Source organism: Halichoeres trimaculatus, unplaced genomic scaffold, assembly GCF_033239565.1.
Source record: "Halichoeres trimaculatus isolate MK-OKI-2021-1 unplaced genomic scaffold, fHalTri1.1 fHalTri1_scaffold_17, whole genome shotgun sequence".
Lineage (NCBI taxonomy): Eukaryota > Metazoa > Chordata > Actinopteri > Labriformes > Labridae > Halichoeres > Halichoeres trimaculatus.
The window spans coordinates 20,792,434-20,802,884 of NW_027437195.1; the positions used below are offsets into that span (position 1 = coordinate 20,792,434).

The following is a 10,451-nucleotide window of genomic DNA, read 5'->3' on the forward strand; positions in this document are numbered from 1 at the left end:
AGCAAGAAGGTAGGGACAGTTATATTTTCTATTAGTTAAAGAAATTCTGTCGCTTTCTTTCCCGTTCGGTCGATTACTTGAAAAATTAAGCATCCTTTAATTTCTGCAATGGCTTTTAGAGCATTCACGCAAACACATGTGTATGAGAAGCAAATGTCCCCAAAAGAAAAAGACAAAAGCAGCATCCAGTGCGTTGAGTGCTTCGGAAACAATGTTTACATAGGAACAAGAGATGCATCAGTGCAGCATCTCATCCTCTCCAGTAGCTCAAATGGAGACCAGATAAAAAGCAGAGAAGGTAGAGTGAGGAAACTCGGCTCAAGCAACCAAGTCCTCCAACTGAGAGCGGTCCCACTTTTCAACCATCTGCTGGTTCTGTGGGACCGGAGCGTCACAGCCCTCAACATGTTCTCCTTGGAGCCGGTTCCTGCTCTGAAGAAGATCCAGCACGTGTCTCTGTTTGAAGTGTGCGACTCATCCCTAGATCAGAAGGCCACTTCTGTGGAGATGGTGACTTCCTCAAGCCGCAGGAAGGTAATCCAGATCCACGTGGTGGGCGTGGACAGGTGGGAGGTTGTAAAGGAAGTCCCTCTCTTTCAGGAACCTGTGGCATTAGCAGTTGATTGTAGTTGTATGTGTATAGCAACGAGGGACAGGTATCTACTCTATGATGTGACAACCAGGAGCAGCCATGAGCTTTTCCGTCACACTCACAGCCGACAGTGTGTCTTTGTTACATCAGCTGGACCAGGGGAGTTCCTCTTGAATGGACCTGAATCTTTGGGTAAGTGCTCTAAGGATTTCTGCTTCATCCTGCAGGACAGAAACCTCTCAGTCAGCCCCACAGTTAATCATCTTGTTTCAGTCCTTTATTTATCAATCTAGCCAAAGGATATTTGTTCAGCCAAGATATCATTTCTCCATCCTCATCCCTCAGGCATGTTTGTGATGAAGACGGGGATCTGCCAGCGTCCTCCCCTGCAGTGGCCTCAGGAGGTGCTGGCAGCCCGAGTGTGTTTCCCCTACATCCTAACCCTGCAGCCTCAAGTGCTGTCTGTGCACAGTGTGCTAGATCAGCAGCACAAACAGACTGTGAGCCTCAGCGGAGCCAAGGGTCTGCTCTCAACATCAGGTACACCAGTCGGCATCCATTCATCACCTAATCCTGCCAGATTGTAGACAGAGAGGCTGTCAGAGTGTGGTTTTTGTTTAGAAAGAAAAAGCTTTGTCTGTCTCAGTTTGCACTGATTCAGTCAATCATTCTCGCACCTACTGTTCGTCACACTGTCTCTGAAAACCAACAACAAATCTCTCCTCAGATGGCGCGCTAGTGTTCACAGAGAGAGACATTTTCAGCCTTCGTCTGGTGCCGTTTGATGAGCAGATCCGCACACTTGTGAGGCTAGAGAGGGTCGAGGAGGCCTTGATGCTGCTGGATGGAGTTCAAGGACATGGACTGCTCGACTCACATGAGGTGACATACAATTTACAAACACATGACAGGTAGTAAACCTGCCATGGCTTTGAAATCTAGGTTTCTGACAAATACAAGGTTTCTGAGGTTACTGGCACAAAGCTATTTATAGTTCTTCTTCTGTGCCACTATTCCTCACAACAAACAATCCTTGACATTTATTTTTGTGCGCAGCTAATCAGCCTATTCCTATGTGATAGAAATGTGTATTGTTTTGGTTAAAAATTATGAAAAAAAAAGTATGGATTGTGGTTACAAGGTTAGTGTATTATCATCACATGCTAACAGGGTCACATAAATGGAAGTGCCAACAAACTTATGTTAACATTCCCCCTATTCTCCATTGTAGTTTAGCATGTCAAAAACAACAAAAATTCACTGTAGCTGTGCAATTATTAGGTGCATTTTTATCATTAACACTGTTTTTTGGGTCATGAATCAAGCAATTAATGCCACTGAAGTTAGCAGAGCTGAAATTAGCTTTCTTTCAGATGCATGCTAGCTTTAAAAAAAAGGCCATGTGAAAATGCAGATGTCACACATTTATAATGTCCCTTACTCTTAGTTTAGTACATTTGTATTATCTTTCAACAGAGGAGCTGATACAACAGAAAGTTAAACTCTAAACATTTTTCTTTAGCTTAGACTGTTAGCTAGCGTCAGGAGGTAGAATTCTCAGTAGTAAACAACTATGAGGCAAATGATTATTACTCAATAGACAGAGAAGCAGTGCTATTAGCTTTTTCCAGTGCTAAGATGCTACGGTTCAAAAGTCCCATCTTCTGGCTTGTTTATAATCTATAGCATACCATGTTAGCATTAGCATTCAACAAAGAGAAGCTGTAACAAAATCCTAAGATGAAAAACTTCCAACATTTTCCATTGGCCAAAGCTGTTAGCAGACTACTATGTAATACATTTGACTAATCTTAAGTCAACAAATATCTTTGAAACAGTTTTTTTTACCATGCTAGTATTACTGTTATCAACTTCTTTTAGGGTGAATATTAACATTAACATTAGCATTCAACAAAGAGAAGCTGAAACAAAACCCTTAGATGTTAAACTTATGACAATTCTTAGTTAGTCAAAACTGTTAGCAGAGGGATTAGTCAGCATTTTTACTGCTCTTAGGTCATCAAATATCAATGCAAATTAAAACTACTTTATTACCATGTTAGCATCACTGTCATTAGCTTAACTACTAAGTGACCATGCAAGCATTTCTTTTATTAGCCTCTTGTTTTAAGGAGTATGCTAACATGCCCACGGTGAGAAAGCCAATAACCAACAATCATGATAATAAACTTATATTTGTGCATGCTAGTTTGGTAGTTTAGCACATTAGCATAAGCACATCACAAAAACAGATGTAGCAACACAAATAATGACGAAAATTGAGACATTTTCCATTAGCCTTGGCTATCTGCTAAAGGGAATGTTTTTTATAAACTATTAAAAAATATATTTTGACCTTGTGATAATGAAATATCAAAGTTTATGAATTAAATGATTTTGAAGTCATCCTAAATGCTTGGGCCGCACTGAATGGAAATCCATCTGTTAGTTAAAGAGCTGTCACATAGTCCGCCCAGTTCTGAACTTTAATCTGCTTCAATTTAGATGCTTTATTTTTGTCTGTCTTGGTAATACAGTTTGGTCATCACAATCCTCATTCAGTAGATTCATACGCACCACTGATGTGCAGATAATACGCATATATTACCGCCTCACATGGTGTTCAGTTGCAGTGTTTGACTTCAATAATTCATCTCTGTTGTGAGCTGCTAGCTTTTATGCAGTTGGATGATTGCTGTTGAGTACAGCAGATGGTGTGAGAGATTTAGTGTTATTTGTGGCTCATATCAGGTCACATTGTAGAGGTGATGATGATGAAAGAATTAACATGCTGATGAGTCATTAGTTGATTGGTTGTTTTTGTGCGGTTTTACTATCAGAGCACTTTCCCTTCTCTGCCTCAATGATTTCAGCTCACTTATTGTCGCTTTAATTATGTTCCTGCTATGACTGCCTGGTTCTGAGTGGCTATTTTCACCAACAGGAGCTGCAGAAGGCTATCACCAGCCTGGCTGGATTTGTGCATTACTACCGACAGGGTTTTTCTGAGGCCAAAGATCTGTTCATGTGAGGAAAAAACCTTTTACAAAGTATTACAAATTCCAAACATTTTAAATAAACCTCAACAAGCAGAGTGAATTTTGTAAATAGTGGCTCTACTCTAGAGTCTAATCAATATCCACTCCAACAGTAAAGGTGAGCTGGACCCCAGAGAAATCATCCGCCTCTACCCTGACATACAGTCTGGTCTGTGCGAGGACTTCAAATCCCAGCTTGATCAAGCGAACAAGGCCAGAGATCTGCAGGTGCTCTGGCAGGAGGACAGAAACACATTTCATCATTACCTGCTCTTCCTGGGAGACTTTCTCAGGGCAGTCAGGGGGACGGTGCAGGGATTGAGGCACAGTAAGGAAGTGGACTGCGCCCTCCTGAGGCTGTACGCAGAACTGGGAGACACTGAGAATCTGCAGCAGCTTGTAGCTTCCCCCAGTGAGTGCAGACTGGATCTCTGTGTTCCTTTCTTGGAGACACACAGCAGGTGAAAACAAAAGATTAGTCTTTCTACACTTTTTACAAGCACAAATTAGACAAGATGTCATATTTCATGATGATTTTTCTTTCCTTTAAAGATTTTTTGCTCTAGGTTCCCTTTATCAAAGCCATGGAAATCACATTGATGCACTTAAGGTATTATTTCCCAAAATATTTTATCTACAACAATAATGCACAATGTGGGTATTACTTCAAGACCACTGTTTTCTTCTAGACTTGGGTAAAGATCGTCGAAGGCTCCCACAAAGACCCCACCTGCCCTGATGTGTATCGACATATAGTTCAGACTCTCAGTCAGCTACAAGACAGTGATGTTGTGTGGACCTTTGCAGACTGGACTCTTCAAAACAACCAAGGGGTGATTTTTTTTTTTACTTAAGAAATATTCATACGACCTCAACCTAACTGCAGAGGGCAGAGTTGCACAGAACAACTATGTGAAAGAAATGAGCAGATATCTAATTGACACCAAATAAATGATTTAATTCACATTGTTTATTAAGCATAATGGTGATTAAACGACCAATAACACCTCTGATGCGCTCAAAAATAGATGGGAGTGCAGATTTTCAGCAGACGTCCACCAGATGCCCCATTAGAGACGGAGGACATCCTCGCTTTCTTGGAGAAGTACCCCCTGGCGTTGCTTTTGTATCTCGAGTTCCTAATCCATGAATTGGGGAGTGAGGTTGGCGCAGCAGCAGCTTTCTAATCTGATCACCTGACTTCTTTATTAAATGCATGTAGACATGATTGGTGTAATTTGCCCCCAGGAGGAGAGACATCACAACCGTCTGGCCTTGGCATATGTTTCTCAGACGCTGCAGGAGGAAAAGGAAACAGATTCGGTGGAGACCAGGGGGAAGTTGCAGCAGCTGCTTTGGGAATCTGAGTGTCTTGATGTCTCAGTTGTGCACGGTGTGTGGACGCTGCTGGAAAATTACATAAAAGCTAAGTGTGACTAAATTATGAGCCATCTTTTTGTTTCTCATTATAGAGAGAATTAAATCTACAACCCTGCACGTGGAGAAAGCCATTCTCCTGAGTAAAGCAGGCGAGCACACTCAGGCGCTGCAGGTGCTCGTTCACCAGGAGCGAGACCTCCAGGCTGCGCAGGCCTTCTGCCGCAGGGCCGCCCAAAACCGGGACGCACAGTTCAGTCAGACCCTCCTGCTCACCCTGCTCCAAATCTACCTGAGCTCCAGTGATCTCACTAACGCTGCCGTGGATCTCCTCAACAACAACCCACAGATCTTTGCAGCAGAAAAGGTCCTCCTGCTCTTGCCAGAGTCCTGGTCAGTCCAGCTGCTCTCCCAGTTCTTAGTCCAATCCCTTAGGGTGACCTTCCACCAGAGGCGCATGGCAAAGCTGGAGGCGGCTCTGAGCCAGGTGGAGCTCATGCGGCACAAGGTCATGTGGGTGAGTCCAACAAGATATGCCTCATATTTTACACTCAGTTGAGCATAATGTGTATTTCTTGTTTTCTTTTCACTCCCTCCTCTGCAGATGCAAACCACAAAGACAAAGTTCAGACTGGACAAGGAGCAGAGATGCAAAGTTTGTCAAAAGCACTTTGCTGAGCCACAGTTTTCCTGTAGCCTTCAGGGCGAAATAATGCACACAAACTGTTCTGACCCTTCATCTCTGTAGAGATACACAGACAAATCTATACTGTGTGTATTCAAATATGTACGTCTGCCTCCAGCCAGATCTAATCTCTGGATCAGACAGGACAAACTCTGTACTAAGTTTCAACTCAAGGACACTAGACCAGACACTTTCCCTGATTAGAAAACAAAAAATACATTGAGTAAATAACAGGTTTCAAAATGCAAAAGGAGCAAGTGGTGCACTTTTCCAGAACGGCATGTCTGAGCCGTTTCCTACAGACACCGTGGACAGCAATAGCTATAAAGTGAATTGTGGAGGACACTCAGGGGCATGTGTGCACTGATCAGACAGTGGTGTTTTACATGAAAACCAGCCGTGGTCAACTTGATGACCCTGTAGACTCTGACCAGCTCTCACTGCTGTATATATACATCTCCACCATCCTGGTTTCCACCTACTGTGTATATTTGTCTGCATGGTGCTGGAAATAGAAAGTCCACTGAGAGGCTGCACGTGAGAGGCTTTTTGATGCAGCCCTTTGCATTTAAATACATTTTATGACTCCTGAAAATAATCCAGATTACAGGTTTAAAAATGACAAGCAAACAGGTTAAGGAAGTGCAGACTTTGAGGTCATTTTAGTTGATTTTATAAGCATCAAATAACATGTTTGTGCATGTTTTTACCACCACCATCCTTGTAATATTAGGGGCAAATGACAGATGTTTACTCCAAATAATCACACACAACCCCAGTGTGTCGACATGTGCAGTATAAATTGTGCAAATATGCTTAAACACATATAATTAAGTTTGATGACACTGGAAATGCATTTATTTTTGCAGTAATTTAGTCATTAAAGCTATCCTTAACTGAGCATTTCTTCATCCTGGTGCATTTTGGGACAGCAGTAAAGGAGACGCCTAAATGAGCAGGAACAGTAGCAGCATTTGGCTCCAGTCAGTGGAAGTTTTTGGCCCGGGGTGAGCGGCTAATTGCACCGTAGATAAATAGTGGATCATGAGGCTGCTGGATGGGATTATTACTTTGTGATGCCCTCGCCAACATGTCTTCTGTTCTCTGTCCTAATGAGCTTTGTCTGTGGGTATCTGAATGTTGTACGCTATCATGTCTCATGTATTGTGAAGGTGCCATGAAGCCTCACAATAACAGGCCAGAAGATTACACCTGACTGAAGCTTTGGATGTGTCTTACTGTGATTATAAGTTTAACCTCTGACTCATGGAAAATTACTGAACCATTCCAGAAAATCTAAGAATCCATGTTGTCCCTTTTTTCTGTTGTCAAGGAACAATTGCCACGTCCCTTTCTGTGCTATCTAACCTTGTTTAGATAGATTTAGATTTTTCTACACAAGAAAAAAGGAATTTGGGGCGGCAGTAGCTCAGTCCATAGGGACTTGGTTTAGTAATGATTGGAAGGTCACTGGTTCAAGCCAAGGCGCGGAAAAAGATTGGGAATTGGGCTGATAACTGGGAAGGTGTTAGCTTACATCCCTGAGCACTGTTGGGTGCTCTTGAGCAAGGCACCAAACCCCCAATTTCTCAGGTCCACATTGAGAGTGCAGCACCGTCAGTCTGACCTCTCTAATCAGTGCATGTTTAACTGCAGAAGTGCTGTTTGTGCATGTGTGTTACAATTAGAGATGGAGGGATATGGACTTTTCAGGGCTGATACCGATTATTTGTAGCCAAGGAGGCCGATAACCAATATTTGAAGCCGGTATTAAAAAGTGCAAATACTGGTGTTAAAATTTTGAACGATACAAACTCCAACACTTAACTTTATTCAAAAACCTTTAGGCATGAGTTTATTAAACAGCTCCCAGGCTCAGCAGCAGTTTTAAGTTAAATTAAAACTTAAAAAAAATAAATAACTAAAGTTTTCTACAGTAAATAAAGTTTTCCAATATTTCAATGTATCTGCAATAACTGTAATAACTGCACTGCTGATTGGCTGTTTTCCAAGCCATGGCTCTGCTTGTAACCAATCAGATGGTACTGTGGGTGGGACAGTGCTGGGGACTGAGTAGTGACAGCAGACAGTGGAGCGGCTGCATCAGAGCCGCAACAACGCAGTTTTAAATTTGTTTCTGATCGGCTGTCGGATTAAAAAAAGGGCAGATATTGATATGCCCCAAAATGCCAAATATTGGCCCAGATAATCAGCCTGGACAATAATCGGTCTATCCCTACTTACAATACAGGAAAGCAACACAGGAAATACATTTCGATTTCAAGAATATAGGCGCCTTATTTGGGTCAAAATGAAAATGAAAAGTCAAATATCCAATTATCATTTTCAAGACTGGACTCTATGTGACATAGTTTAAATTAATTGAAAATAAAAACGGTTTTAATTTTCAAGAAATGAATATGGGAAGTCCCTAATGACCACGTCAGGTTTGGGCGTCCTCAATGTACCCGGGCAACCACTCAGAGCAAAGAATTAATCATTACTCCGTCTCCAAAGTATTGACAGACTGCCGCGAAAACTTAAAACACTCATTTACTAAATTATCTATACGAAGATAGAGAGCCCCTTGGACAAGTAATACCCACACTCTAAATTACACAAAGCTCTGTCTGTCTTTTTTAAATGTAAAACAATTTTAAACACGACTTTGTATGTGACTGTATCTTTGAGTGGGTGTGTGAATGTGATTCTGTATATATAAGTGGGTGGCTTAACTGTACAGTTTGTGTCACTGTCTTATTGCCATTTCTCTGTTATGTCTGTTCAATGTCTTATTGCTATTTCTTTGATGGGACTGCAGATGTAAATTAGCTCTAGGCTAACTCTGGTACAATGCATCAAATGGTAACATTTATGTTTTTATTGTATATGGTCCCTTTACAAATAAACTTACTACTAATAATAAACAAATAATATCATACATATAATAATAATGTAAACAAACCCTTAATTCTGAATCTGACACCCTCAAATATATCGGAGTATAAAACACTAAAATGTTAGTCCTTCCCCTCATTTCAAGCTGTTGCAGGATTGTGTGTTCACTCTTCTGCTCTGTGATTGGCTGAAGATTGGGCCGTGCCTGCTGACCAGTGACTTCTGGGTGGATCTGAGGTCAAGACCATCGTCCCCTCCTTTCCCCCCTTGCTCTCTGGTTTCCTCTGGGGGCATTTCTGACACCTGAGGTTACACTGTTCCTTAAAAATGTCTCTCCCATCTTTGATGCTGACCAACAGCTGAAAGTAAGCAAGAGGTAAAAATACTCACAAACAAGGACTGTACGAGCACACTGTACTTCTACCTAAATTGAGTAACACTGAGGGCTGTTTGGTGCATTTAAATATGTTTTTCACACACTTTTTTTTAACAAGTGTCTTCCTTTCAATGAATTGTATTGTCTGTTAAAAGGAATCAATGTCTTGCATAAGGGGAGCAGTTATGGGGGAAGTATGGAGGGATATACAGACATTTTCCTCCTGATAAAAATACCTCAGGGCACCACAGACTGAGCGCAGAGGGAAAACAAGAACATTTCTTCTCGTACTTTTCTAAATATAAGAAAAAAAAACATCCATCGTCTGGACTTTAGGATGTTTACATGTTAACACAGCTTTGTTTTATATGTATAAGGAAACAGTTATAGCGACTTATAAAAAGACTTTATTACCTGTATGTTTTACCAAGAAATGACTTCCTGATCACATCCTGAGAAAAAGCCTTACTGTTTTACGTCTTCTTATTTTATTTCAAATGGTGACTCAAATTGAAGACAGCTAAAGCAGAAAAATAAATATTAGACACAAAAAGCTATGTTTTTAGTTGAAACAGTCATCGTAAACCTGAGAGAAGGGGGTTAGACTCCTTCGATTTCACTTTTATAAATCTGGTTAAGAGATCTTTAAAGGAAACTATCTTTGCTTACCTTACTCATTTAATCTTTGTTGACTATTTCCCTGAAGAAGGTATGCTCTGATTAAAATTTCATCTGCTTTATGAAGCATATAATGAGAGTCTGTGACAAATGTTAGGTTTTCTCAAGGTCTAAAACAAAGCTATGGTTCAAAGAGATATGTAATATAAAAATATAAAATATAATATAAAAAAATATTTTACTATAGAGACAAGAGTTGAACATCAGTCCCAAACGATGAAACACATCCTGTCCCAGGATTACAATGATTATATCAGGTACCACACCAAATGAACCCAGTGGGAGAAATGAATACACAATGCCTCTCTGTGCATCATGCATCATATTTATAGTCAAAGCCACAAATTACTGTATCATGTCCCTCATGACGCATTTTTCTGTCCCTTAGTGGTCGCACAGAGACAAGGAGAATCTTAATTTGCAGCCCTTTTGGTAGCAATAATAGTAAGGTAGCAGAAAACCTAAAACGATTGAACTTTAATTTCTACTTTTCTCAGCAAAACTAATTCTATAGATATAGCAGAACAAGTACGGGAATAAATAGCCAAAGAGGATGATCAAAACATGGCTTCTTTTAACTCCCAAGGCAACGCTCTCATTTTCATGGTTTGCTACCTTGGGGTTTGGCAGAGTGCCACTGGGAGAAATGTAAAGGGTGGCCCGCTGGAGACACGCAGGGCAGAGACAGTGACCACAGACACCCACCCTGCCCGGCTGCACGGAGACTTCCCCTATATGCGTTCAGCTTTATGGTACAGAGAGTCAAACCTCGTCTGCAGGCCTCATACTGTTCACTGTTTGTGCTTC

General features: G+C 41.1%; 1 protein-coding gene across 1 annotated transcript; it reads left to right on the forward strand.

Moving 5' to 3' along the window:
• Positions 1–8,992, forward strand: LOC141806573 (transforming growth factor-beta receptor-associated protein 1). The gene is made up of 11 exons (XM_074692166.1): positions 1–784; positions 938–1,132; positions 1,320–1,474; positions 3,537–3,619; positions 3,744–4,091; positions 4,183–4,240; positions 4,320–4,463; positions 4,659–4,793; positions 4,879–5,023; positions 5,103–5,524; positions 5,612–8,992. The coding sequence occupies exons 1-11, from the start codon at positions 109–111 to the stop codon at positions 5,753–5,755; spliced, it is 2,505 nt and encodes an 834-aa protein (XP_074548267.1). The 5' UTR covers positions 1–108; the 3' UTR covers positions 5,756–8,992.
• Positions 8,993–10,451: the final 1,459 nt, after the last annotated feature.